Source organism: Aythya ferina, assembly GCF_964211825.1.
Source record: "Aythya ferina genome assembly, chromosome: 28".
NCBI classification, from domain to species: domain Eukaryota; kingdom Metazoa; phylum Chordata; class Aves; order Anseriformes; family Anatidae; genus Aythya; species Aythya ferina.
In genome coordinates, this window is record NC_140325.1 from 3751903 (window position 1) to 3778407 (window position 26505).

The following is a 26505-nucleotide window of genomic DNA, read 5'->3' on the forward strand; positions in this document are numbered from 1 at the left end:
ATTAATGGGGGCACGGTAATAAACGGGGGCTTTAATTAAACGGCGGGGGTCTGGGGGGGAGCTCAGGACCCCTGGGTGAAGCCTGGGACCCCCCCGGGACGGATCCTGGCACCCCAAACTCCAGCACCCTCGGGTGGCTCCGGGCACCCCAGACGGATGCTGGCAGCCCTGCCTGAGGGTGACAGCCCTCAAGGCCCCCTTCCCCTCCCCCTTGATGTCCCCCCCCCCTTTGACAGCCCCCCAGACCCCCTTTGCCCACCCTTTTTGGCACCGCCCCCCCCCACCACCACGCAGACACGCTGTGGGTTCCAAAGGCTTTATTATTGCAGGAGCCCCGACCCCCCCAGGCCTGTACTGGGGGGGGAGAGAGAAGGAGGGGAGGGGGGTCACAGTGTGGGGGGGGGGGACTCCACAGCCCCCCCCCCCGCGGCTCAGACACAGAGGGGGGCAGGGGACGGACAGCAGGACGCAGGACGGACGGCGGGGCCCTGGCTCAGGACGGGACAAGAGGAGGGTTCCAGGGGGGGTCCCATCGGGGTGGGGGGGTCCCATCCGGCCGCAAGCAGCTCTGGGGGGGCCCGGGGGGGGGCTCAGTTGGCCAGCAGGTCGGAGGACTCGGACACCAGCTTGCCGTCGCGGGTCTCGATCTTCTTGATGACGATGGCGCGCGACTTGGCCACGGGGGAGCCCTCCAGGGCCGGGGGGGGCACGGCGTAGCCGCTGGAGAAGGAGCTCCCGAAGCCCCCCCCGAGGCTCCCCCCGAAGCCCCCGCCGTAGCCAGCTGCAACGAGAAGCGGGGGGGGGCAAAGAGGAGGGTGCTGAGCCGTTTGGGGTGGTGGGGAGGGGGGGCGCAGCCCAGGACCCCCCCTTACCCGCGTAGCTCGCCGTCCTGGTGTGGATGCTCAGGTTCTGCACGCCCGCCTCCAGCCTGGGGGAAAGGGGGGGAACAGCTCAGCACCAATGGGGGGGGGGGGGAAAGGATGGGGTCCCCCCCCAAAAAAAAAGGTGTCGCCCCCCCACCTGCTCTCCTCGCCCTCCAGCAGCTTCCTGTAGGTCGCGATCTCGATGTCCAGGGCCAGCTTGACGTTCATCAGCTCCTGGTACTCGCGCAGGGTCCGGGCCAGGTCTGCCTTGGCTTTCTGCAGCGCCGCCTCCAGTTCGCCCAGTTTGCCCCGCGCGTCCTTCAGCGCCAGCTCCCCGCGCTCCTCCGCCTCCGCGATGGCTGCCTCCAGGCTGGCCCTCTGCGGCACACGGGGGGGGGTCCCTCGCACCAGGGTTTGGGGGGGCCCTCGCACCTCACACCCCGGCATCCCTCCCCCTTGTGCCGCGCAGCCTCCCCCTTCGCACCCCAGCATCTCCAGTGCCCCCCCCTTGCACCCCAGCCTCTCCCCTTGCACCCCCCAGTGCCCCCCCCTTGCACCCCAGCAACCTCCCCCCCTTACACATCAGCATCTCCCCTTGCACCCCCATGCCTTACCTTGCACCCCCGTACCCCACCTTTCTGCTCTGTGCCCCCCCTTGCCCCCCAGCACCCCTCCCTTGTCCCCCAGCACCCCGCCTCGCCCCCCAGCTTCCCCCCCTTGCACCCCCATTCCCCTCCCTTGCCCCCCAGCATCTCCATGGGCCAGGCTCCCCCATGGGGCCACTGGGGGGCCCTGGGGCGCAGAGGGCGGAGGAGGAGGAGGAGGAGGAGGAGGAGGAGGAGGAGGGCGGCGGCGGCCCCACCCGGCCCCACCTGGTTCTTGAGCGCCTCGATCTCGGCCTGGGTGCGCTGGACGAGCCGGCTCAGCTCGCTGATCTCCCCGCGGGTGCTGCGCAGGTCGGCCCCGTGCTTGCCCGCCGTCGTCTTCAGCTCCTCGTACTGCGGGGGGGGGGGGGGGGCACGAAATTGGGGGAGCGTGGAATTAGGGGATTGTGGAATTAGGGGATTGCAAAATTAGGGGATTGTGGAATTAGGGGATCATAAAGTTGTGGGATTGTGAAATAGGGGATCATGGAATTAGGGGATTATGGAATTAGGGGATCGCCAAAGCACACAACCACAGACTCGTGGGGCCACCAAATTTCAGAACCCTGTCACTGCAAGACCCCATCACCACACCCCGTAACCGCAGCACCCCAGAACTGTGGGACCCCACAACCATGGGACCCTGAACTTGCATTCCCACAAAATCTCAGCCCCACCAAACCCCAGAGCCGTGGGGCCACGACACCACAGGCACTCAGCACCCAGGGGGGGAAGGGGGGAAGGACCTCGGGGTCCCCCCGCTCCCAGCCCCGCTCGGGGTCCCCCTGCACTCCCCCCAGCCGCCCTTCAGCAGTGCCGGGGGGGACGACGGCCAGGACGAGACCACCGAAGGGAACAGCCCTGGGGGGGCTCTGGGACAGAGGGGATGGGGATGGGGGCTCTGGGGAGGGCATCCCGCGGCCCCACAAGCTCCTCCAGCTTGGGAAATCGGGGAGCAAGGAGCTGGGGTGAGCCCGGGTGTGCCGGGGGCAATGCTCAGGGCTGGGGCTGCTGCAGCCGGGCCGGTCGGGGCGGCCGTCACAGGGCCCGGCGCGCCCACGCCGCAGACACTGGGAGCACTGGGAGCACTGGGAGCAGCCGCCTGGCCCCCGGGCGGGGAGGGTTGGGCGAGGGCAGGAAGAGCAGGACCCAGACGGCGAGACGGGGCGTCGCGGGGTGTGGGGTGTACTGGGGGATGGAGCACCCCGACGTGTAGGGTGTGCTGGAGGGTGCGGTGTCCTGGGGGAAGGAGCATGAAAAGGGACGGAGCACCCCGGGGTCTGGGGTGTCCTGGGGCATGGAGCACCCCTGAGGATGGGATTTCCTGGGGGACGGAGCATGGAAAGGGACAGAGCACCCCAGTGTATAGGGTGTCCTGGGGGATGGAGCATCCTGGGGGACACCCCACGGGACAGAGCGACCCTGGGGATGGAGCACCCCAGGGTGGGGGCGTCCCGGGGCCTGGAGCAGCCGATGTCTCGGGGTGCCCCCCCACCTTGATCTGGTACATGCTCTCGGCCTCGGCGCGGCTGCGGTTGGCGATGTCCTCGTACTGCGCCTTCACCTCGGCGATGATCCCGTCCAGGTCCAGGCTGCGGCTGTTGTCCATGGACAGCACCACCGACGTGTCCGACACCTGCGACTGCAGCTCCCGCAGCTCCTGCGGGACGTGGCGGGGGGGGGCTGAGCAAGGGTCCCCTCGCTGCGGCCCCCCCCAAAAAAAAAAAAGCCCAGCGGCCCCCCCGTGCCCCCACCTCGTCATAGAGCTGCCGGAGGAAGTTGATCTCGTCCGTCAGGCTCTCCAGGCGCGACTCCAGCTCCACCTTGTTCATGTAGGCTTCATCCACGTCCTGGGGGCACAGCAGGAGCCCGTCAGCCCCCCCCCGGCACCGCCTGCCCCCCCGCCGGTCCCCCCGGTCCCCCCGGCCTCGCCTTTTTCAGCAGCACGAACTCGTTTTCCTTCTCGGTGCGGTGGTTGATCTCCTCTTCGTACCTGCGGGCACGGGGACAGGGGGATGTAGGGCAAACGGGGGACAGGGGGCAGGGGGATATAGGGGATGTAGGGGACCTGGGGACCCAGGGGGGCAGGGACTTGGGGATTTAGGGGACATGGGGACACAGGGACGCAGGGAGGTGGAAGGGATGGGGACATGGGGCCGTGTACAAGGGGACACAGGGACGTGGGGACCCAGAGGTGCAGGGACGTGATATCAGAAGAATGGGGGGCACGGGGACGGGGGGACATGGACAGAAACAAGGGAGGGGACGGGGGGGCCCCAGAGATGCAGGGCCCTGGGGACATGGGGGCACGGGGACCCCCCCAGCAGTGCACCCATCCACAAGCAGCGAGGCAAAGCCGCCTCCGCCACAGCCACCCCCAAACCCCGGGACCACCCCGGGGGGGGCCCGTGGAGCCCCCCCAGCCCCTCACTTGTTCTTGAACTCCTCGACCAGCCCCTGCATGCTGCCCAGCTCGGCCTCCAGCCGCAGCCGCTCCTGGCCCAGGCTGTCGAGCTGGCGCCGCAGGGTGCCCACGTACGCCTCGAAGAGCGCGCTCAGGTTGCTGCGGGGGGGCTTCTGGTTCTGCAGCAGCCCCCACTTGGTCTCCAGCATCTTGTTCTGCTGCTCCAGGAACCGCACCTGGGGGGGGGGACACGGGGCGGTGGCACCGCGGCCTCGGCACGGGGGCAGCGGATCGGGGGGCGCGGGGATGGGGGGCTCAGCGCGGTGCGGTGAGGCTTGGGGGGGGTCAGTGGGAGTGTGGGGGCTGGGGTGCAGCTTTGGGGCCTGGGGTGCGGGTGTGGGTGCTGGGTGCAAGTCTGGGGTGCTGGGTGCAACCGTGGGGTGCTGGGTGTGGACGTGGAATGCAGGCGTGGGGTGCTGGGTGCGGGTTTGGGGTGCTGGGTGCAACCACAGGGTGCTGGGTGCGGGTTGGGGGTGCTGCCTCGGGGTCTTGGGTGCAAATGGGGGGTCTCAGGGGCACGTTTGGGGTGCAAATCTGTAGTCCTGGGGTGCAGGTTTGGGGTGGGGATGTACACTTGGGGTGCGGGGTGCAGAGTGGGGCTGGCCCCATGGACCCCCTGCTGCCCCCCCCCCCCATCTCCACCATGGGGTGAGGCCCCACAGAGCAATCAGACTGGGGGGGGGGGGGAAAGGGAGGATGCTGGGGGGGGACAACAAAGGGACAATGCCTCCCCCCCCCAGCTCCTACTCTGTGCCACCCAGTGAGGGGACAGGAGGGGACAGGGGTGTCCCCATGGCACATCCCTGGGGGGGGCAGCAAGTCCCTGGGGGGCCCAAGATGTGCCCAAAGGGGTCAGGAGGTCCCCAAGGGGGTTGGGGTGTCCCCAAGGGGGTCTCGGTGCCCCTAAAGGGGGCTTAGTGTCCCCAAAGGGGCCAGGAAGTGTCTGACGGGGTCAGGAGGTCCCTGAGGGGGTCTGCACGTCCCCAAAGGGGTCAGGATGTGCCCAAAGGGTCCAGGAGGTCCTGGAGGGGTTCCCAGTGTCCCCGGGGGGGGCAGGAGGTCCCCAGGGGGTCCCAGCACCCCCAAAGCTCTCAGGATGCACCCGGGAGGTCCCCGAGGGGCTCGGGAGGTCCCCAGGGGGTCCCGGCCACCTCCGGCCCCGCCACCAGGGGAGGTTTGGGGCGAACAAAAGTGGGACGGGGCCGTGCCCCCCCCAAAGCCCCTTGGGGCCAGCACAGCGGGGTGGGGGGCACCCAGGGGCGGGGGGCGCCCGGCCTCACCTTGTCGATGAAGGAGGCGAACTTGTTGTTGAGGGTCTTGATCTGCTCCTTCTCCTCCTTGCGCACCCGCTGGATGCTGGGGTCGATCTCCAGGTTGAGGGGCGTCAGCAGGCTCTGGTTGACGCTGACGGCCGTGATGCCCCCCCCGGACCCGCAGGAGGCGGCCGGGCCCCGGTAGAGCCCCCCGGCGCCGTACCGGGCCCCCCCCAAGCCCCCGAAGGCCGAGGCCGCGCTCATCCTGGCGGCGGGGCCGGCGGTGTAGGAGCGGGAGCTGAAGGAGCGCACGGAGCTGCTGCGGGCGGGCGGCCTGGGCACCGGCACCGACATGGGGGCGGCGAGAGGGGACAGGAGGGGGCGAGAGGCTCGAGGGGGGGTCGCGAGGAGGTGGCGAGGCTGCGAGGAGGTGGCACGAAGCTTGCAATGAAGTTGCAAGGGGGTTGCAAGAAGCTTGCAAGGAGGTCACGACGGGGTGGCAGGGAGATTTCGGGGAGGTTTTGGGGAGGTTGCAAGGAGCACCCGAGGGGGCTGCAGGGAGGGCGCGCGGAGGTCCCGGGAGGCCGGAGGGAGGCTGCGGGCAGGTTGCGAGGCTGCAGGGGCGCGAGGAGGCCGCAGGAGGCTGCAGGGGCCGGGCCGGGCGGGCGAGGCCGGGTTTATATCCCGGAGCTGGGGGAGGAGAGCGGGAAGGAGGCCGGGGCCCAGGCAGCACCTGCGCCGCTTAACCCCTTCGCAGCGGGGGGGGGGCCCTGGGATCCGCCGGGATCCTGCCCCCCGCGGGGCGCTGGGGTGGGCGCTCGGCCCCGAATCCCAGGGCTGGGTTTTGGGCAGGGGGCAGGGGTCGCAGGCTGCCCCCCCCCGGAGCTCAGCACCGCTCCGGGAACCCGCCCGCGGTGTCCGGACCCCGAGCCCGGGACCCAGGACCCCTGCCCCCAGGTGGCCCCAAGCGGTGTCCCCAGCCCCGCGTCCCCACCTGGTGTCCCCAGGCCGTGTCCCCAACCCCCTGACCCCAACCCCGCGGCCCCAACGCCCCTCTCCAAGCCGTGTCCCCATCTGGTGTCCCCAAACGGTGTCCCCAGCCCCATGTCCCCAACCCCTTGGTCCCAGCCCCCAGCCCCAGCCCCCTGTCTCCAACACCACGTCCCCAGCCCCTGACCCCCACCCCTCCCCACAAGCCCCCCCACGGGCATTTCTGCGGGTGAGGGGCGCTGCTGGAGCCCGGTCCCATGGGGTCAGGATGCGGCCACCTCCTGCCCCGGCTCGGTGCTGGGGGGGGACAGGACGGGGCTGGCCCCGGGCACGGATCCCACAGGGGCCCTGGGAGGGCGGCCGTGGGGCAGCGCCGGCGGGGACGGAGCCAGAGGGGAGAGGGGGCGGTCACCGGGGGGGAGGTCACGGGGGTCCCATCCCATCCCCATCCCAATCCCAATCCCAATCCCATCCCATCCCATCCCATCCCATCCCATCCCATCCCCCCCCCATCCGTCCACCCACCCGCCCTCCTCCCGTCCCAGGACAGAGCCAGGCACCGTCTCTTCAGACTCCTCTGTATTGGGCTAAAACAGCGAGGTTTTGGTTGCAGGGGGCTGCAGCAGGACCCCCCTGGAGTAGGGCCGGCTCCAACACGGGACCAGGACCGGGACCAGGAGCAGGACCAGGGCGACCTCACCCCTGGGCCCCCCCCATCCTGGTGCCCACACGGCCCCCCCCATCCCTGTCCCCCCCATCCTCCCCAAACCCCACACCTGAAGCACCCCCAGGGTTCTTCCCCCCCCCCCCCGGGGGATCCCGTGGCCGGGGGGGGGGCTGGGAAGCTCCCCCCCCCCAGGAGGAGCCCCCCCTCCCCGCAGCCTCTCTTATCCGGATGGAATTTGCAGCCCAGGCAAATGCCTCGCGCCCGCCGTGACAGCGCCAACGGGGGGGGAGCAGGGCCCAGGGTGGGGCCAGGTCCTGGGGGGGGGGGCAAGAGACCCCCCTGCAGCCCCCCCAACCCTGCTCCAGGTCCCTGCAGCCCAAGCGGGGACTTCCCAGGGCCAGCCCCTGCCTGCGGGTGGGGAAACTGAGGCACGAAGGCGGGGGGGGGGAACACACCCATGGGGGGGGCAAAGCAGCATCTCTGCCCCATAGGGAAACTCCAGCCCCATAGGGGGGGGGCTCCGTGCCAGCACCTATATAAAACCTGTGCCCCCCAGATGCTCCCAGACCCCCCTGGACCCCTCGGAGCTGCCCCCCGGGTGTCGCCCCCCCCCGCACCCCTTCAGGCTCGGGCCCCCCCCCTCGGTGGCTCCCCACAGAGCTCGCTGGGGGGGCCCAGCCCCGTTTTGGGTGGGGGCCAAGGCTCCGTTGTTTGCCCTGGGCTCGGTGTCACCGCGCCACCGCCCGCTGCCACCCAGCCCGGACACCCCCCCGCGGGTCCCCCCCCCGGGCAGAGCACCCATGGGTGCCCCCCGATCGACCCCCCCCGGGATGACGGCCAGGGGGACCTGGGGTGTCCCCAGGGGAGCAGGGACTGTGGGGGGGGGACAGGTGCCACCCCCTCCCGGCTATCCCTGTGAGCGATGCTGGGGGGGGGCCGGGAGCCCCCCAGCTCCAGGCCCTGTTTGCAACCCAAAACCTGGAGGAGGAGGAGGAGGAGGAGGAGGAGGAGGAGGAGGAGGAGGAGGCTGGGCCCTGCGGTGCCTTCACCGCTCAGGAATGCGGCCGGACCTCGCGGCTTAACCCTCGGGGAGCCGGGCTGGGGGTCCCGGCTGGGCTGCCCCCCCCCATGGCCCCCCCCCCATATCCCCATGTCCTATGTCCCCCCTTTCCGTGTCCCCCCCATCCCCTGTCCCCCCGTCTCACGTCCCATGGGACAGGGTGGGATCTGTGGGGACACTGGGGTGGGGTCCATGGGGATTTTGGGGGGGGTCCATGGGGATTTTGGAGGGGGGGCCATGGGGGACCCCAGGGCTGGGCACCATGGGGGGGCCCCCAGCACCCACCCCGCGGGATGGCAGCACTGCAGGTGCCTCGGAGGTGGAGGGGGGGGGGGGGCTTGCAGGGAAACTGCCCCCCCGCCCCCCCCGAATGCAAAGAGCTGTGTCTGTGCAAAGCGCGCCCCCCCCCCCCCCAAAGGTGCCGGTGCAGGGGCATTTGCTTATGCAAAGGTGCGCGGGTCTGCAAGGCGCAGCCATGCAAAGGTGCGCTGCGGGGGGGGGGCATTCTGCCAAGGGGCGTGCTTGTGCAAGGGTGTGCGCTTGTGCAAAGGCGTGTGCTTGTGCAAGGGTGTGTGCTGGTACAAAGCTGTGCACTTGTGCAAAGTTGTGCGCTTTTGCAGAGCTGCGCGCTTGCACCAAGGTGCGTGCTCCTGCCAAGTGCACGCTCGTGCAACGGTGCCTGCTTGTGCAAAGCGCTCGTTCCTGCAGACGTGTGCCCACGCACGAGTGCAGCTTCTTACAGCGGGGGCTTTGTGCAGCGGGGAGTGCTCCTGCACGGAGTGCGGCTGTGAGGAAGGGCGTGCTCACAAGCAGCGTGTACTCGTGCAAGGTGCAAGGTGCGTGTGCCTACAGGCGTGTGCCCGTGCAAAAGTGCGCGTTTGTGCAGCAGGGAGCGTTTGTGCAGCAGCGGGTGCTCACGCAGGGCTGCGTGCTTGTGCAAAGGCGCGTGCTCAAGCACAGCCGTGCATCTGCAAAGCCTGCACTTGTGCACATTCGTGTAAAGGAGCGTGCTCACCTCCTGGAGCAGGGGGTGGCAGAATCCCACCACAGCCCCCCCCACACGCCCCGAAGCCCCCGGGGATGTGCCCAGCTCCTCACCCCACGGTCATGGGGGGGGGTCGGGACCCCCCTTTGTGGCCAGAGCGCAGGGAGCCGATGCCCTGGCAGATAAGGGCTGGAATGCGGCGCCCGCCTGGGTGCAGCCCCAAATCAGCTCGGAGGGAGATAAGGGCCCGGCCAGGCGCTGGGGGAGGGGGCAGGGGGGGCGGGGGGCAGGGCGGGGGTCCCACAGGGCCGGGGGGGCTCCGGGTGGAGAGGGGGTGGGCGGGGGGCGTCCCCAGGGTGTCCCTGGGGTGTCTTTGGTTCTCCCCAGTGTGTCCCCGGGGTGTTCCCGGGGTGTCCCTGGGGTCCTTTGGGGTGTCCCCAGGGTGTCCCCAGTGTCTCCAGTGTCTCCAGAGTGTCCCCAGGGTGTTCCCGGTGTCCCCAAGTTGTACCTGGGGTGTCCCTGGGGGTGTCTGCTGGGTGTTCCGGGGGTCTCCCTCGGGGGTGTCCCCAAGATTTCCCTGGGGTTTGTGCAGGGTGTCCCTGGGGTGTCCCTGGGGTCTCCGTGGGGTCTCCCTGGGGTCTCCCTGGGGTGCCCGTGGGGTCTCCCTGGGGTGTCCCCAGGGTGTCCCCAGGGTGTCCCCGGGGGGGTTGCAGCAGGGCTGGGGAGAGGCCGGGCAGGATTCCTGGAGCCGGTTGGGCCGGGCCACCACGGCCCCCCCCCAGCCCCGGGCACCTGGGACCGTCCCCAGCTGGGGACCCGCACGGCCCCCGCCCAGGGCCAGGGGGCTCGGTGGCACGTCTGGCCCTGGCCCCCCTGGGTGGGAAACTGGGCGGGGAGGGGGGGCGTGGGGCTGGAAGGGGGGGTCCCCAAAATGCTTGGGGCGAGCTTCATCCCCGAGCCCTGGGTCCCCCAAAATGCAGGGAGCTGATCCGTCCCCATGCCCTGAGACCCCCAAAATGCTGGCGGCTGACCCCACTGCTCTGCCCATGGCCCCCCGAAATACACAGGGCTGGGCCCCGTCCCTGTGCCACGTGTCCCCCGAAATTCACGGGGCTGAGCCCAGCCCCTACGTCCTGGGTCCCCCAAAATTCACGGGGCTGAGCCCCCTCCCTGTGCCCTGAGCCCCCCAAAACGCAGGGGGCTGAGCCCCCTCCCCGTGCCCTGAGCCCCCCAAACCTCCCAGGGCTGACCCCACTCCTCTGCCCTGCCTCCCCATGGGTGCCTGGGGCCGAGCCCCGTCCCTGTGCCACGACCCCCCCCCCAAAACCCCCCAGGGTCTCCCCACCCTCCCCGGCCCCCCCTCCAGCCCCCCCCAGCCCCAGCCCCTTGGCAGGACCCGCAGCGGCCGCAGGATCCGGCCCCACCTTCCCGGGGCCACCCCTTCCCTCGCCCGCCTATAAATCACGCCCGGCCACCCGCCCGCCCGTCTGTGTCGGTCCGTCCGTCCGTCCGTCTGTCGGTCTGTCCGTCCGTCCGTCCGTCCAGCCGGTGCCATGAGCTACTCCCGCAGCACCGTCTACTCCAGCTCGTCCCGCTCGAGCGGCAGCCGTCGCCTCGCGCCCCTGAGCAGCGCCGCCAGCGTCTACGCGGGGGCCGGGGGCTCGGGGTCCCGCATCTCCATCACCCGCAGCAGCAGCCTGGGCAGCGGCTTTGGGGCCGGCTACGGGGCCAGCTATGGGGCCAGCTACGGGGGCGGCTACGGGGGTGGTTACGGGGGCAGCTACGGGGGCAGCCTGCTGCTGTCGGGCTCCGGCGTGGTGCAGAACGAGAAGGAGACGATGCAGGACCTCAACGAGCGCCTGGCCACCTACCTGGACAAGGTGCGCAGCCTGGAGCAGGAGAACCGGCGGCTGGAGGTGCAGATCCGCGAGCACCTGGCCAAGAAGGGGCCCAGCACCCACGACTGGAGCCACTACTGGGAGGCGATCGAGGACCTGCGCGCCAAGGTGGGTCCGGCACGGGCACGGCACCCCCGGGGCTGGCACCGCGGCCCCAGGGCGCTGCCGGCCCCGGGTTAAACATTAACCAGAGCGGCCGCGGGGCCGGGCGGACTTTGCACCCGGGGCTGGCGGCGGCTGGGAGCGGCCCCCCCGCGGGGCACAGCGTGGGGACACCGCACGGGGACACCGCATGGGGACACCGCACGGGGACTCCCCGGGCAGTGCATGGGGACACCGTGGAGGGGCATCGGGGGGGACTGTGTGGGGACATGGGGGGCACCATATGGGGACATTGGGGAAACCACACGGGGACACCAGGGGACACCGCACCCCCAGCTGCGGGACCAGGCAAGGGGACATGACCAAGGCCAAGAGTGTCAGGGGGTGCTCAGGGGGGGTTAATTAACACACCCCTCATTAAGCAAACAAACCCCGTGGCCAGCACTGCCCCACCCACCCCCTGTGTGTCGTGTCCTCCCCCCGGGGCTGTGGTTTTGGCACAGCTTCGGCCCAAGGTCACGCGGGGATGGGGACGGAAGGGGACCGGTCCCCGGGGTGCCCGGTGCCAGCCGGCCCCACCCAGGGGACCTGGCTCTTGTCCCCCCCATCCCCCCCCCGGCATTTCCGGGGTGCGGCTCCTGCCCGGGGGGGGCGGTGTACCCGGGGGGGGGGGGCGGGGGGATCCCCTCGCCCCGTGACACCCCCGTCCCCCCAGATCTTCGACAGCACCGTGGAGAACGCCCGCACCGTGCTGCAGATCGACAACGCCCGGCTGGCAGCCGACGACTTCAGGGTCAAGTGAGAGCGGGGAGGGACCGGGGGACAATGGGGGCAAGGGGGGACAATGGGGGCAAGGGGGGACCGGGGGGACAATGGGACAAGGGGGATAAGGGGTGGGGACAGCATGGGACGGGACGGGATGGGACGGGGTGGGGTGGGGTGGGGTGGGGTGGGGTGCGGTGGGGATGGGGACACGGACAGGGATGGAGAAGGGAATAGGGTCAGGGACAAGGACAGGGACAGGATGGGGAAGGGGACAGGATGGGAAAAGATGGGACAAGACAGGGACAAGGACAGAGATGGGGATGGGGACGGGATTGGGATGGAGACAGGATGGAATGGAGATGGGGACAGGGTTGGGGACAAGGACAGGGACAAGGACAGGGACAGGGATGGGATGGGGACAAGGACAGGGACAGGGACGGAGCAGGAATGGGGACAAGGACAGGATGGAGACAGGGACGAGACAGGGACATGGATGGGAGCGGGCTGGGATGGGACAAGGACAGGGCTGGGGCTGGGGATGGACGGGGACGGGTCCGAGCAGCGGGGCCAGGGCTGGGACGAGGCTGGGGCTGCGGCGGGGCTGGGCCAGGGCCAGGGGCGCTGTGGGGCCGGGGGGGCACCAACGGGGCCAGGCTGGGGACGTGCCTGGGGACACGCTGCGGCCGCAGGTACGAGGCGGAGCTGGCCATCCGCATGTCGGTGGAGAGCGACATCGCCGGGCTGCGCAAGGTCATCGACGACACCAACATGGCCCGGCTGCAGCTGGAGGGCGAGATCGAGGCGCTGAAGGAGGAGCTCATCTTCATGAGGAAGAACCACGAGGAGGTGGCAGGGGGTCCTGGGGGTGGGGGGGGACGCGGGGGGACCCGGCTCTGACCCTCTCTTCCCTCCCCCCCCCCCAGGAGGTGAGGAGCCTGCAGGCGCAGGTCTCCGGCTCGGGGCTGACGGTGGAGGTGGACGCCCCCAAGGCTCAGGACCTGGGCAAGGTCCTGGCCGAGATCCGGGCGCAGTACGATGCCCTGGCCCAGAAGAACCTGGAGGACCTGGAGAAGCAGTGGGGGCAGCAGGTGAGGGCCCCCCCGGGACGTGGGGGGTGCGCAATGGGGAGCCCCCAGGGGTCCCCCGGTGGTGCCAGTGCCAGTCTGGTACTGGGGACATTCCCCCCAGGGATGTTCTCACCCATGGGGGGGGCTTCACGTGATGCTGGGGGGGGACCTCACTGATCCTGGGGGTTCCTGCCCCACGCAGGACCCCAGCCCCACCAAGGGGCCCCTCTCCAAGGGGGACCCCCACTCCTGGGCTCCATTCATGGCCGTGCCCCACCCGGTGACCCCCAAAACCGCTCCCACCCCTTCCCCCCCCCTCCAACCCCCCCAGATCTCCGAGAGCACCATCGAGATCACGCAGAGCAGCAAGGAGGTGGACACAGCCCGCAGCACCGTTGTGGACCTCCGCCGCTCCGCGCAGACGCTGGAGATCGACCTGGAGTCGCTGCGCAACCAGGTGCCGCCCCCACAGCCCCCCCACTTTTCACCCCGTCCCTGCAGCCCGCAGCCCCCCCCCTCCACGGCCGGGGGGCTCGGGGGGTCCGCGGGCGCTGAGCTGTGCTTCTGGGGGTGCAGAACGGAGCCCTGGAGGGCAGCCTGCGGGAGGTGGAGGGCCGCTACGCGCTGCAGATGGAGCAGCTCAACGGCCTCATCCTGCGCGCCGAGGCGGAGCTGGCGCAGGCGCGCGGGGAGCTGCAGCGCCAGGCGGACGAGTACCAGGCCCTGCTCAACGTCAAGAGCAAGCTGGAGGCCGAGATCGCGACGTACCGGCAGCTGCTGGACGGCGGAGAGCAGCTCAGGTACGGGGCGGGGGGGTGGGGGGGCTGGGGGGGGCAGGTTGGGGTTGGGGTTGGGGTTGGGGTTGGGGTTGGGGTTGGGGTTGGGGTTGGGCTGGGTTGAGTTGGGTTGGGTTGGGGTTGGGGTTGGGTCGGGGTTGGGGCTAAGGTTAGGTTTAGGGTTAGGGTTGGGATCCAGGTTAGGGTTGGGGTTGGGGATTTAGGGTTAGGGTTGGGTTGGGTCAGGTTGGGATTGAGCTGGGGTTGGGTTGGAGTAGGATTGGGATTGAAATGGGGTTGGGTTGGATTTAGGGTAAGGGTTGGGGTTGGAGTTAGGGTTTGGATTGGATTGGGTAGGGGTTGGGGTTGGGGTTGGGGTTGGGGTTGGGGTTGGGTTGGGTTGGGTTGAGTTGGGTTGGGTTTAGGGTCGGGATTGGGGTTGGGGTTGGGTCGGGGTTGGGGTTAAGGTTAGGTTTAGGGTTAGGGTTGGGATCCAGGTTAGGGTTGGGGTTGGGGATTTAGGGTTAGGGTTGGGTTGGGTCAGGTTGGGATTGAGCTGGGGTTGGGTTGGAGTAGGATTGGGATTGAAATGGGGTTGGGTTGGATTTAGGGTAAGGGTTGGGGTTGGAGTTAGGGTTTGGATTGGATTGGGTAGGGGTTGGGGTTGGGGTTGGCGTTAGGATCTGGGTCAGGCTGGCTTTAGGATTAGGGTTAGGATTAGGGTTGGGATTAGGGTTGGGCGGGGCTGCCTCGAGGTCAAGATTAGGACCAGGACCCGGATCGGGCTCAGGGCTGTGCGGTGCCAGCTCCCTCCCTACGGGCGGCAGCAGCACCCGGTGGGGCCGCACCCCGGGGTGCCCCCACCCATGGGACGCTGGGGGGGGACACGGGGACGCCCCCCATCCCTGACCCCCCCCCGCAGCCTGCAGGATGCGCTGGACAAGGAGAGCAGCAGCAGCACCGTGAGGAGCTCGCAGCGCGTGCTGGACGGCAAGGTGGTGACCGAGACCAAGGAGGTCAAGGTCAGGGTCCTCTGAGGGGGCCCTGCCCCCCCCCGGCAGTGTGTGGGGGGGGTCCCTGCGCCCTCCCCCCCGCCCTGACACTCCCTACAATAAAGCAGCAAATCCCCCCGGGGGGGTCAGCTCCGTGTCTGCTCCTGATTTTTTTTGAGGGGGGCCTTTGGGAAGGAAACTGAGGCACGGGGGGGGGGGGGGGGGCAGATGGGGACGGACGGACAGACGGATGGACGGATGGGTGGCTGGACAGACAGACGGGTGGGGGGCAGATTGGCAGGGGTGGGGGGTGGACAGACGGACGGACAGGGGGAGGAAAGGATGGCCGGGGGGACAGACAGACAGACGGACCAGAGGGACGGACGGGCAGGAGGGACGGGCGGACGGGAGCACACAGGGGGGCATGGCACAGGCAGCAGCAGTGCACGGGCACCTGGGTGTGCATTGCACGAGGGCCAGCAGCACTCACGCTGGGGGAATGGTGCATTGCACCAGCACAGCAGTGCACGGGAAGGCATCAGCACGCCCGGCACGAGGACTGGCAGTGCACGGGGTGTGACGGTGCACGGGGGGGGGGCAGTCGTGTGTTGCACAGGAGCCAGATGTGCACGGGGAGGTGATGGTGCACTGCACAGGGAGAGGGCGGATGGTGCATTGCACAGGGGGGTTGGTGCATTGCACACGGATGTTGGTGCATTGCACACGGGGGTTGGTGCCTTGCACACGGGGGTGTTGGTGCATTGCACAGGGGGGTTGGTGCATTGCACACGGGTAATGGTGCATTGCACACGGGGGTTGGTGCATTGCACACGGGGGGTGTTGGTGCATTGCACACGGGTAATGGTGCATTGCACACGGGGGTTGGTGCATTGCACACGGGGGTTGGTGCATTGCACACGCGGTGCTGTTGCACTGCCCAGAGGCTCCTGGCGCGTTGCACAGCGGTGTTGCCGCATTGCTCAGGAGGTGCTGCTGCGTTGCACGCGCGGTCGGGGGGGGCCGTGCACAGGGGGCTGGGGCTGCCCCCCCCGGTACCGGTACCGCTGCCCTCCCCCTCCCCCTCCCCCGGCCGTTCCCGCCCCTCTCCCCCCGCCCCGCGCGGGCGGCGACGCCAACCGCAGAATTCAGCGGCCCCGCCCCCTTCCCTCCTGGCGCCTCCCTCTCCCTCCAGGCCCCGCCCCAGGCCCCAGGCCCCGCCCCCCGCCGCCGCCGCGGGGGCGTGGCGGCGCTGTGCACGTGACGGCGCCATCCGGGCCCTTTGCCTTCCCCGTCCCAAGATGGCGGCCTCAGGTGAGCGCGGCGCGGCCGCCCGGGCCCGGCGGGGGGGGGGGGGAGGGGACGCGGCCGCCCCCGGGACGCGGCGGCACCGGCGGGGAGGGGGGGGGAGGGGGGCGGCGGGGGCCGGGAGCGGGAGCCGGGGGCGGGGGAGTTCGGGGAGGGGGGGGGAGAGCACCGCGAGCCGGGCCCCCCGCCCCTCCCCCCCCCCGGCTCCCTTCAGCGCCCCCCCCGTGGGGAGCGGGGGGGGGAGGGGGGGCGCTGAGGGGAGCGGGGGGGGGAGGGGGCCTGCGGGCGGCGCAGTGCGCAGGCGCGGCCGGCAGGGGCGGGGCGGGGCGGGGGGGGCCACGTGGGGCGCGGCGCGCACGCGGCTTGGGGGGGGGGGGGAGCGGCCCCGGCGGGTGTGCAAGGCCCCGGCCCCTCCCCCTGCGTGTGCAAGGCGCCGACCCCCCCCCGTGCAAGGCACCAGCACCCCCCCGGGTGTGCGAGGCGCCAACCCCCCCCCGTGTGCAAGGCACCAGCACCCCCCACACTTGTGCAAGGCACCGACCCCCCCCCGTGCACACCCAGCCCGCGTGCACTGCATCACCCCCCCCGTGCAATGCACCACCGCCCCCCCCAGCACAGCTGCTGTGCGTGCAGGGCGTCAGCCTCCCCCCCCCGTGTGCAGTGCACCAGCACCCAGTGGGCCATGACCCCCCCCCCCGTGCAAAGCACCAGCGACCCCCACCCGGTGGAGGTGCTGTGGGCCAGGCCCCTGGACCCCCCCCAGACCCCCTCCAGAACCCTCCCACCCCCCTTCACACCAGACCCCCCCCCCATAACCCCCCAGAGACCCCCTTTCCCCAGAACCCCCCCCGTAACCCCCCCAAGCCCCTCCTTTCCCCAGGACCCCTCCCCGTAGCCCCCAGCCCCCTCCTCCCGCTCAGCGCCCCCTGACGTGCCCCCCCCGCGGCCCCCCCAGCAGCCAAGAAGAAGAACAAGAAGGGCAAGACCCTGACCCTCACCGACTTCCTGGCCGAGGACGGCGGCGGCGGGGGGGGGCCCACCTACATCCCCAAACCCGTCAGCTGGGCCGACGAGACCGACGACCTGGAGGGGGACGGTACGGCGGGGGGGGCACCGGGGGGGCGAGGGGCCGCCGGGTTCAGTGGCCACCGGCCTAACTGGTTAAATGGCCACTGGGCCAAATGATGCTGGGCTGCGTGGCCAAGTGGCCGCCGGGACAAATGGCTAAATGGCCGCTGGGCTATGTGGCCAAGTGGCCACTGGGTTAAATGGCCACTGGGCTACCTGGCTGCTGGGCTAAATGGCCACCAGGCCCAATGGTTAAATGGCCACGGGGCTAAAGGGTTAAAAGGTCACGGGGCCAAATGGTGCTGGGCTACGTGGCCGACTGGCCACTGGGCTAACTGGCTGCTGGGTTAATTGGCCACTGGGCTAAGTAGTTACGGGGCTAAAAGGCCAACTGGTTGCTGGGTGGAATGGCTACTGGGCCAAATGGTTGCTGGGCCAAATGGCTACTGGGCTAAATGGTTAAGTGGCCTCTGGGCTAAATGGCCAGCTGGCTGTTGGAACAAATGGCACTGGGCTAAATGGCCAAGTGGCCACTGGGCTCCGTGGCCGGGTGGGAGCTGGGTTAACTGGCCGCTGAGCCAGGCGGTGCTGGGTTCGTTGCCCAGGTGGCCACTGGGCCAAACGGCCACTGAGCCAAGTGGCTGCCGAGCTAAATGGCCACGGGGCTAATTGGCTGAGTGGCCGCTGGGCCACCAGCTGCTGGGTTAAATGCCCCCGGGCTAAGCGACCGGACGGCCACCGGGCCGGCTGGCTACGAGGCCACCCAGCCGAGCCCCCCCCCGGTGCCCCGGGCGCCCCCCCGGCACCACGGGCCCCCCCCGAGCGCTGTCGGTGCGCGCAGTGTCGACGGCGTGGCACAGCAACGAGGACGACGTGTACCGGGCCCCCCCCATCGACCGCTCCATCCTGCCCACCGCCCCCCGCGCCGCGCGGGAGCCCAACATCGACAGGAGCCGCCTGCCCAAGTGCCCCCCCTACACGGCCTTCCTGGGCAACCTGCCCTACGACGTGACCGAGGACTCCATCAAGGACTTCTTCCGGGGCCTCAACGTGAGTCAGGGGGGGCGCGGAGCTGGGAGGACCCCCCCCCGGGTTCTGGTTGGGTTTGGGGGGGTTGTGACGCGTGGAAGGACCCCCGAAGGTCCTCGTTGGGTTTTGTTTGGGGGTTGTGGTACAAAAAGGGTGTTAGGGATGGGATGGTGCTGGGGGAGGGGGGGAGGCCAAGGGCTGGGACTGGGATTGGGGTGGGGGGGGATTGGGGATGGGGTTGAGGACTGGGGATGGGACTGAGGATTGGGGTGGGATGAGGATGCTCCCGGTCCCCAGTAAAGACAGGGAGGTGGCAGGCAGACAGCCTGGATAGGGGAAGATGTGATTTATTACCCAAAAAAACGGCTTTGGCTCACGAGGAGGATGGGGAGTCGCCTCCCTGCCCGCCCGGGGCTCTCCTGGTCCTGCCCCACGAGCACCCAGAGCTTGTGCCCGACCCCAGCAAGCCTCCAAAACCCTCCCGAAACCCCCAAAATCTTCCAAAAATCCCCAAAAGCCTCGGCAGGGTGTTGGAACTCCCTGCCCCTGGGGGTCCCTGGGGTTTGTCCCCCCCCCAGCAGGGGGTCACCGCCTGACCGCGGGCTCTGCCCCCTCCCAGATCAGCGCCGTGCGCCTGCCGCGGGAGCCGACCAACCCCGAGAGGTTGAAGGGTTTTGGCTACGCCGAGTTCGAGGACATCGACTCCTTGTTCCAGGCGCTGAGCCTCAACGAAGAGGTGAGTGCGGCCCCCCCGGGGCCCCCCCGCAGTGATGGGTGCCCTCCTGAGCAGCCCTGGGGGCTGGAGGCGCCATAGGGGGCGTGTTAAAAAGAGGCTCAAGGGGGGAAAAAGGGGGGTTTGGGGGGGTTTGGAGGGATTTGTGTTTTTTTGGATTTTTTTTTTGTTTGTTTTTGTTTTTTAGCAGATGGTTGGTTGGGGTTTTTTTGGGGGGTGGGGGCTTTTGGAGGGGTTTGGGGGCTTTTTGGAGATCCCCTGCGGCCCAGCCCTGACCAGCCGCCCGTCTGCAGTCCCTAGGGAACAGACGGATACGCGTGGACGTCGCTGATCAGGCTCAGGATAAAGGTGGGACCCAGACCCCCCCCTCACCCCCCCCACTCCATCCCTGCCCCCCCCCCTCCCCCCCCAACAGCTCCGGGGGCCGCAGCGGGGCCGGGGCGGCGCTCAGCACCCTCAGCACCCTCCACCTCGGGGCGTTCCCTTATCAGGCCCCCCCCCAGCCGTCCCTATCACGCTGCCCCAGGCTGTGTGGGCTCAGGGCCCCCCCCCCTTTACCCCCCCCCAGATCGCGACGACCGCTGCTTCGGCAGGGACCGCGACCGCTTCCGCGACTCGGAGAGGTTCGAGAGCGACTGGAGGGCCCGGCCCGCCACCACCGACAGCTTCGACGACTACCCCCCGCGCCGGGGCGACGACGGCTTCGGTGACAGTGAGTGGGGCACTGGGGGGGGTTGGGGGGGGCTCGAGGGGGGGCAGGATCCCCGCAGGGACAGCGCTGGGGCTCCACGGAGCACCAGGGGCTGCGTCTTGCCCACGGGGTTGTCCCCATGGAGCAGTTGCCTGGATCCCTTCCCCCAAGTTGCTTCTCGAGGTGCCAATTTTCCCCCCAAATCCCCCCCCTCCCCCCCCCCCACCGCAGGGTATCGGGATCGCTACGATGACCGGTATCGCGACAGCGCGCGCAGGGACATGGACCGCGGCTTCGGGGGCCGGGACCGCTACGATGACCGCAGCAGGGACTACGACCGAGGTGGGGGGGGGGACAGGGCGAGGCGTGCCGGGGGGGGACTGGGGCTGGACCTTGAGGGGGGGCTTCAGCGCCATGCCACTGCCCTGCGAGCAGCGTCTGGCCCCAGCGGGCAGGTCCCCGGTCCCTATTTGGGGCCCGGTCCCCCTGTCGGAGGGAGGACCCACCGGGTGTTTTTCTGCCCCCCCCAGGCTACGACTCGCGGATAGGCAGCGGCAGGAGGGCTTTCGGCAGCGGCTACCGCCGGGACGACGACTACCGGGGGGGCAGCGACCGCTACGACGACCGCTACGACCGCCGCGACGACCGCATGGACCGGTGGAGCGGGAGGGACGACTACGGCCGCGACGACTTCCGCCGCGACGACCGAGGTAGCGTGGGGAGCACCGGGGGGGGGGACGGGGACACCGCGAGGTCTGGGTTCCCCCCCCCGGCACCCGCTCAGCCCCCGCGGGGTCCCTCCAGGTCCCACCCAGCGGCCGAAGCTGAACCTGAAGCCGCGCAGCGCGCCCAAGGAGGAGGAGGCGGCGGTGGCCCCCGCCCCCCAGTCCAGCCGCGCCGCCTCCATCTTTGGGGGGGCCAAGCCCGTGGACACGGCCGCCCGCGAGCGCGAGGTGGAGGAGAGGCTGCAGAAGGAGCAGGAGAAGCTGCAGCGGCAGCTGGAGGACGACAAGCGGATAGACAGGCGGCCCCGGGAGAGGTGCACGGCGGCATCGGCGGGGGGGGGAGATCTGGGGGGGCTCTCCCGGGCTGCCCCCATTCACCCCCCCCTCCCCGCCGCAGGCACCCCAGCTGGCGCAGCGAGGAGAACCAGAACCAGGAGCGGTCGCGGACGGGGAGCGAGTCCTCGCAGAGCGGCCCCCCCGGCCCCACCGCAGGCACCGGCCCCACAGGCAGGAGTAAGTAGCGGGACGGTGAGGGCCCCGGGACCCCCCCCGGGACGGCAGTGTGACCCCCCCGGGCCGTCCCCGTCCCTGTGCCCCCGCAGCCACACGGCGGAGGGAGAGCGAGAAGTCCCTGGAGAACGAGCCGCTCGCCAGGGAGGACGAGGCCCCCTCGCCCCCCGCCCGGCCCCAGGAGGAGAAGCAGCCCCTCAAGGCCGTGCCCGCGCCCCCCCCCAAGGAGAACGCCTGGGTGAAGCGCAGCACCAACCCCCCCGCACGCCCCCCCGGCTCGGATTCGGAGCAGCACTCCCCCCCTAGGTGGGTGAGCCTCAGAACACCCCCCGAGCACCGGGGGGGTCTCCTGGGAGCACCGGGCATCCCCACACAGCCCCAGGGGATCGTGTCCCCCCCCCAGCTGGCCGTGGTGCCCCCCCCGAGGTGCTGACCGTCACATTCTGCCCCCCCTGCAGCAGCCAGACAGCGCCCGGCCTGCCCCTGGAGGATGGCGTGGCCCCGAGGAGCGCCCCTAGGAAAGGTGAGGCCGGGGGGGGCCGCACTACACCCCCCCAGCAGTGCCCCGGGATCTGTCCCCTCGCCGGGGGGGGGCCAGCAGCCCTGTGGAGGGCTGGTGGTGATACCCTGTGCCCCCCCCCACCCCAGGAGATGAGAGCAAGGCGGACGGTGCCCGGGAGAGCGGCCCCAAGGCGCGGAGCGGCAGCTCTGGCCGCGGCCCAGGAGACGCCGAGCGGTGCGTGCCGAGGGGTGCTGAGCCCCGTGTCCCGTACCCCCCCCCGCCCCGTATGCCCCCCCCTGAGCCCCGTGTCCCCCCGGTGTTGCAGGAAGGAGAGCAGGAAGGATCACGACGCGAGACCTGCGCCTGAGCCAAAGAAACTCGACGAGAGCCCGGCCTCCGTAAGCACCCGCTGCACCCGCGGGGTGGGAGGGGGTTCCCTGCTCCTCGGGGGGGGGTCCCGGGGGTGCTGAGCCCCCCTGGTGACGCGGTGTCCCCCCCCGTGCCACCTCCCTGCCAGCAGTTCAGCCACGCCAGCAAGTACGCGGCGCTGTCGGTGGACGGCGAGGACGATGGCGAGGACGAGGAGAGCGCCGAGTGAGAGCCTCGCGCCGCCCCCCCGCGCCCCCCCGGGGAGCCAAAGCAAAGCTGTCCCCGGCAGGCCCCAAATAAATCCTGAAACTCAGCGCCTCCGGAGACCCCTTCTTAAACATCGTAATGCAGGAAGAAAAAAAAAAAAAAACACACAAAAAAAGCGAAAAGTACAAAAAGGGAGGAAAACACCCCAAAAAAAAGGACTCTGGGTGCTGCTGCAGCCTCTGGTGACCCCCGAGCCGCAGGTAGGGGCTCGTAGCCCCCGGTCCCCCCCCACGGAGGGGCATCGGGGCCCCAGCTGGCAGCCCTGGGACCTCCCCTGGCCCCCCTCTGCCTGCCCCAAAGCGGCCCCAAAATCCTCGGGTTTGAGCCCATTTTGGGGAGGTGCCCAGGGGGCAGCGCACCTGCCAGGGGGGGCCCCAGAGCTGCCTTTTACTTGCCCCCTGCCCCCCCCCCGGCCGGGGGCTTCGGGGGGGTTGGGGGGTTTTGGGGTTGTTTTTTTTGTTGTTTCCTCCAATAAAGCTGATCTCAAACATTCCCTGCGGCTCCGTGCGAGTCCTTGCAGCTCCCGGGCTGCCTTCATCCCCCTCCTCCTCATCCTCTTCCCCAGCCCCGCAGCCTCCACTCAGCAGCTCCTGGCCCTTGGCCAGCCTCTGCCTCCTCTTCCTCTTCTTCTTCCCTCCTCTTCCTCTCCTTCCCTCTTCCTCCTCCTCTTCTTTCTCCTCTTCCTCTCCCCCCCAGCCTCTCCTCAGCAGCTCCTGGTGGCCTCCAGCTTGTCCTTTGGCCTTCCTCCTCTTCCTCCTCTTCCTCCTCTTCCTCCCCCCAGCCCCCCGCAGCCCCTGGCAGCCTCCCTTTCCCCTTCCCCTTCCTCCTCCTCCTCTTCCTCTTCCTCCCCCTCCCTGCGACGTGTCCCCTCCGCACTCCCCTGGCACGGAGCCCGCAGCGAGGTGAAGTTTAATTAGCTCCCCCCCCCCCCCGCTAATTGCTGCTAATCGCTAACTGCCAGGGGGTCCTGCAGGCCCCACCCCCTCCTCCCTGGGGGGCCGGGCCCTTTAAAAGCCCCAAGCCCTCCCCAAAATGCCCCAAATCCCCCAAAATGCCCCAAATCCCAGCCGCACACAATCGGCCTCTGTTGGCTGCGGGGCCGGAGCCAGGCGGGAGAGGGACACGGGGGGGGGCGAGGGAGCAGTGGGAGGACACCGAGACATGGGGGGGGGACACGGATATGGGGGGGACACAGCCGCCCCCCCTGGGGACACGTTTCCCCCCCCTTGAACCCATCCCTTGCCCCCCCCCCCCGAGCCCCATTTGGGGACCCCGAAGCTCGAGGGGGGGGCACACGAGGGACAGGGTTGTGCCCTGCGGGGGGGGGCGGGGTCCCAAGAAAAAAAAATAATAAAAAGCGGAGGAAATAAATAAATAAATAAATAAATAAATAAATAAATGTTTGTGATAGAGAAAAAACAACCCAAAAACATCCAAAACCCTGAAATCCCATAAACAAGCCGGGCAGGGAGGGGCCGGCGGAAATCCCGCAGCGGGTGCCCCCCCCCCCCCCCCCCCCCATGGGCGCCCGGTGCTGGGCCGGGCCCTGCTGCTCGCCCCCCCCCGGCCCGGGGGGCCCCAGGTGGGTTCGAGGACGGGAGGGGGGGGGCCGGGGGGGGCCGAGCCCGTGGATGCCAGAACCAGGGAGGGGCGGGGGGGGGTCCCCGTCCTGCGCCCCCAAACCGCCCCAAATCCTCTTCCCTGCGCCCCAAACCCACCCCGGGGGGGGCAGCCCTACAGCCTGTGGCACGATGGGGCTCCATGGGCCCTACAGCCCGGACCAGGTGTCCCTACGGACCCCACAGGTCCCCACAGCCCCCCCCATTAACCCTTCCCTCCCCGGCCCCATCCTCGCCGCAGCGCGGGGGGGGGGGGGTCCCGGCCGCGTTAACCCCTTCGTGCCCGGAGCCCCGCAGGGGTTAACGGGGCTGGCCCAACCGGGAGGGGGGGAGGAGGAGAGGAGGCGGGGGGGGGGGGCCCCGCCCCGCCCCCCCGGGGCCGCCCCAACGCTGCCGCCACCGGGCCCGGACCGGGAGCAGCGGGGACGGCCCCGGGGGGGGGGCACGAAATGAAGGTAACGGGGGGGGCGTGGGAAACAGCGGCAGCGCCCCAAGCCGGGCCCACGCGTGTCCCCGTTCGCCCCCCCCGTCCCTCCTCCCACCCCCCCCGGTGTCGCGTGTCCCCCCCTCGGGCCCCCCCCCCGCCGGGAAGCCGCGGGGCCCGCCCCACTCGGGACCGGGACCGCCGCCATGCAGCCGCGGGGCGCCGTGGGGTCGCTGCTGCGGGCTCTGAGCCGCCGCCACGGCCCCCCCTCGGTACCGGGGGCGTGGGGAGGGCGCGGGGGCGGCGTGGGGAGCACGGGGGGGGCGAGGGGGGGTCGTGGGTGCGCCCCACGAGCGACCGCGGAGGTCGGGGCGGATGCGGGGCGCGGCGTGGGGGTCCGTGGGGAGCGGCTGTCACCCCCCCGCGGGGGGGAGTGTTCTTTTTTTTTGGGGGGGGGGGCAGTTTTAAGTGGGGTGTCCCCCCCCCCCCGTCACCATCCGGCGGGGGCGCTGCTCGGCCCCGCTACGGGGTCTGGGGGGTCCCGTGGGGCGGGGGGCGCGGGGAGGGTCCGCCGGGGAGGGGGAGGCCGGGAGGGGGGGCTGAGCCCACCGGGGGGCCTGGGGGGGGGGGAGCGTGAGGGTGGCCCCCCCGTGGGAGCATCGCGGGGTCAGCCCGGGGGGTCGAGACACCGGGGGGGGCTCTGCCGCGGCATCTGCCCCCCTTCCCCCTCCGTTTCTCGCCCCCCCGCGGTCCTGTTCCCACGCCCCCCCCCCGGGCCGGGCCGTGGGAATCGTTGGGGGGGGGTCGAGGGGGGGGCGGCTCCGGGTCCCTCTTCCTGGGGCTGGCCCGGCCCCGCTTCCTGCGGCCGGGACGCGGCGGCCACGCCTCGGGGGGGGCCCTGGGGACCGGGGGGGGCACGGGGAGGGGGACGGGAGGGGGGGGAAATCGGGGGGGGGGGGGGGCGCCCGGGTACCCCGCGTCTGAGGGGTGCTGAGTCCATCTCCCCCTTTTTCCCTGTCCCCCCAATTTTCCCTGTCCCCCCCCCCTTGTCCCTGTCCCCCCCCAATTTCCCCTGCACCCCCCCTTGTCCCTGTCCCCCCCCAGCCCGGGCCGGCCCCCCAGCCCCACAGCTTCCAGGAGAAATCCTTCCGCAAGAAGCCGCGGCGCTGCGCTGCCTGCCACGAGGACATCGGGGCGCAGGGGCTGCTCTGCACAGGTCGCCCCAAAACCACGGCCCCAAAGCCCACTGCCACCCTGTCCCCGTGTCCCCCCGTCCCAGTCCCCCAGCCCCGTGTGTCCCCATGTCCCCATCTCCCCTTGAACCCTGTCCCCCAATCCCCCTGACCCCATACCCCAATGTCCCTGTCCCCATCTCCCTGTCCCCGTCTCCCCCCTGTCCCCCTGTCCCCATACCCCCAATATCCCAACGTCCCCGAGCCCGGTGTGTCCCCAAAATCCCGCTCTCCCCCTGACCCCAAATCCCCCGACCCCAAATCCCGGTGTCCCCGTGTCCCCCAGCCCCGTGTGTCCCCACCTCCCCCCTGTCCCCCGTCCCCATACCCCCGATATCCCCCCGCCCCCCCAGCCCCCTGTGTCCCCACATCCCCTTATCCCCATCCCCCCCATCCTGCCCCCCCTTCCCAGCACAACACTGCCGGGGGGGGGGATTAGGGACAGTGGGGGGGGGAGCACGGGGACAGACCCTGGGGTCCTGACACCCCCCCCCCCCCCGTGTCCCCCCAGTGTGCAAGGTCGCCAGCCACAAGCGCTGCGAGGCCAAGGTAGGATGGGGGGGGGGGAACTGGTGGTGACGGGGGGGGCACCGGAGGAATTGGTGGCCTCGGGGGGAGGTTGTTGGCGCCCCCCCACCCCCGCTGTCCCCTCCCGGTCCCCAGGGCCATGGGAGTGCAGCGGGGGGGGGCGGTCCCCGTGTCCCCCCCCCGTGCTGGCGTTGTGCAACGTTGGCCTTGGCGGGCGGCCAGGGGCTGCAGCTGGACAAACCGCGGGGGGGGGGGGGGCGGATGGATGGAGGGGGACCGGGGGGGGGGGCAGGAGCAGCGTGTGCCCCCCCCCAGCCCCAACCGTGCCTCAGTTTCCCCCTTTTCGGATGGGGGAGGAGGGAATTGGGAGGGGGGGGGCTGGGGGAAAATGAGGCAGAGCCCGCCGGGGGCCCCCGCGTGCTGCAGGCCGCCTCCCCCGGCCCCCCCCCGGCCCCGCGGCATCAATCGGGGCCTCTGTGCCCGAGCGGGGCCCGCGCCAAGAGCAACACCCCCGGGGCTGCTGGGGGGCGGCGGGGGGGGCGGCTGGGGGGCACTGCTGGGGGGCTGGGGGGGCTGATACGGGGCTGGGGGGGGCTGCTGGGGGGCTGGGGGGGGCTGATATGGGGCTGGGGTCCCGTTGGGGGTGTGGGGTGACCCCTCCTTGCCCCTTGCAGGTGACATCACCATGCCAAGCCGCACCCCCCCCCGAGCTGGTAAGTGCTGGGGGGGCCTGGCCGGGCCTGGGGACCCCCCCCCGGCACCCCACAACGGGGTCCGGCCCCAGCCTTGCCCCCCCCCCCAGCCCTCTGTGCCCCCCCAGAGGAGGAACACGGCCCCCGTGCGCCGCAGCGAGCACCTGGTGAGCCCCCGGCCCCCCCGGGCCCCCCAGCCCCGAGGGACGGGATGGGGACAGGGAGGGGATGGGGACAGGGACTTGTGTCCCCCCCCAGCCCATGAACCCCCCCCCCCCCGTGCCC

The 26505-nt window shown here is 70.6% G+C and overlaps 4 protein-coding genes across 6 annotated transcripts; 3 read left to right on the forward strand and 1 right to left on the reverse strand.

Annotated features, from left to right (window-relative positions):
- Positions 1–302: 302 nt before the first annotated feature.
- LOC311424817 (keratin, type II cytoskeletal 8-like) lies at positions 303–5885 on the reverse strand. Its single transcript, XM_084500234.1, has 9 exons — positions 5252–5885; positions 3939–4147; positions 3440–3500; positions 3262–3357; positions 3003–3167; positions 1736–1861; positions 1021–1241; positions 873–928; positions 303–781 (listed from the first exon to the last, which is right to left on the reverse strand). Exons 1-9 carry the CDS (start codon positions 5576–5578, stop codon positions 591–593), a joined length of 1452 nt encoding a protein of 483 aa, XP_084356360.1. The 5' UTR covers positions 5579–5885; the 3' UTR covers positions 303–590.
- Positions 5886–10387: 4502 nt separating this feature from the next.
- On the forward strand, positions 10388–14675 carry KRT18 (keratin 18). Its single transcript, XM_084500237.1, has 7 exons — positions 10388–10932; positions 11642–11724; positions 12381–12537; positions 12615–12779; positions 13090–13215; positions 13335–13558; positions 14457–14675. Exons 1-7 carry the CDS (start codon positions 10480–10482, stop codon positions 14569–14571), a joined length of 1323 nt encoding a protein of 440 aa, XP_084356363.1. The 5' UTR covers positions 10388–10479; the 3' UTR covers positions 14572–14675.
- A 1036-nt stretch (positions 14676–15711) lies between these two features.
- On the forward strand, positions 15712–22218 carry EIF4B (eukaryotic translation initiation factor 4B). Of its 3 annotated transcripts, none has more exons than XM_084499836.1 (15): positions 15712–15837; positions 16787–16927; positions 17741–17949; positions 18548–18664; positions 18955–19009; positions 19230–19373; positions 19584–19694; positions 19883–20062; positions 20157–20391; positions 20475–20590; positions 20680–20893; positions 21046–21110; positions 21236–21323; positions 21415–21487; positions 21607–22218. In XM_084499836.1, the coding sequence occupies exons 1-15, from the start codon at positions 15825–15827 to the stop codon at positions 21685–21687; spliced, it is 1842 nt and encodes a 613-aa protein (XP_084355962.1). In that variant the 5' UTR covers positions 15712–15824; the 3' UTR covers positions 21688–22218. The 3 variants fall into 3 exon arrangements, with proteins under 3 accessions (XP_084355962.1, XP_084355963.1, XP_084355964.1); XM_084499837.1 differs by having other exon boundaries at positions 21610–22218; XM_084499838.1 differs by having other exon boundaries at positions 15777–15837; positions 16790–16927.
- Positions 22219–23909: 1691 nt separating this feature from the next.
- On the forward strand, positions 23910–26408 carry LOC311424572 (tensin-2-like; the record flags this gene model as incomplete). The annotated part of the gene is made up of 5 exons (XM_084499855.1): positions 23910–24040; positions 24873–24984; positions 25512–25549; positions 26203–26241; positions 26331–26408. Coding segments are annotated over exons 1-5 (333 nt in total), but the record flags the coding sequence as incomplete, so codon positions are not given.
- Between the last annotated feature and the right edge of the window lie 97 nt (positions 26409–26505).

What these genes read in the sequence shown, in the direction of transcription:
- EIF4B (XM_084499836.1), top strand. An exon ending in CACCGGCCCCACAGGCAGGA is followed by an intron (nt 20,591 to 20,679) that starts GTAAGTAGCGGG and finishes GTGCCCCCGCAG; the next exon opens with CCACACGGCGGAGGGAGAGC. An exon ending in TCGACGAGAGCCCGGCCTCC is followed by an intron (nt 21,488 to 21,606) that starts GTAAGCACCCGC and finishes CCTCCCTGCCAG; the next exon opens with CAGTTCAGCCACGCCAGCAA.
- KRT18 (XM_084500237.1), top strand. Translation starts at nt 10,480, where the DNA reads ATGAGCTACTCCCGCAGCACCGTCTACTCCAGCTCGTCCCGCTCGAGC. An exon ending in TCGAGGACCTGCGCGCCAAG is followed by an intron (nt 10,933 to 11,641) that starts GTGGGTCCGGCA and finishes CCGTCCCCCCAG; the next exon opens with ATCTTCGACAGCACCGTGGA. An exon ending in GCCGACGACTTCAGGGTCAA is followed by an intron (nt 11,725 to 12,380) that starts GTGAGAGCGGGG and finishes CTGCGGCCGCAG; the next exon opens with GTACGAGGCGGAGCTGGCCA.
- LOC311424817 (XM_084500234.1), bottom strand. Translation starts at nt 5,578, where the DNA reads ATGTCGGTGCCGGTGCCCAGGCCGCCCGCCCGCAGCAGCTCCGTGCGC. An exon ending in TCGCCTCCTTCATCGACAAG is followed by an intron (nt 4,148 to 5,251) that starts GTGAGGCCGGGC and finishes CCCCCCCCCCAG; the next exon opens with GTGCGGTTCCTGGAGCAGCA. An exon ending in GTCGAGGAGTTCAAGAACAA is followed by an intron (nt 3,501 to 3,938) that starts GTGAGGGGCTGG and finishes CCGTGCCCGCAG; the next exon opens with GTACGAAGAGGAGATCAACC.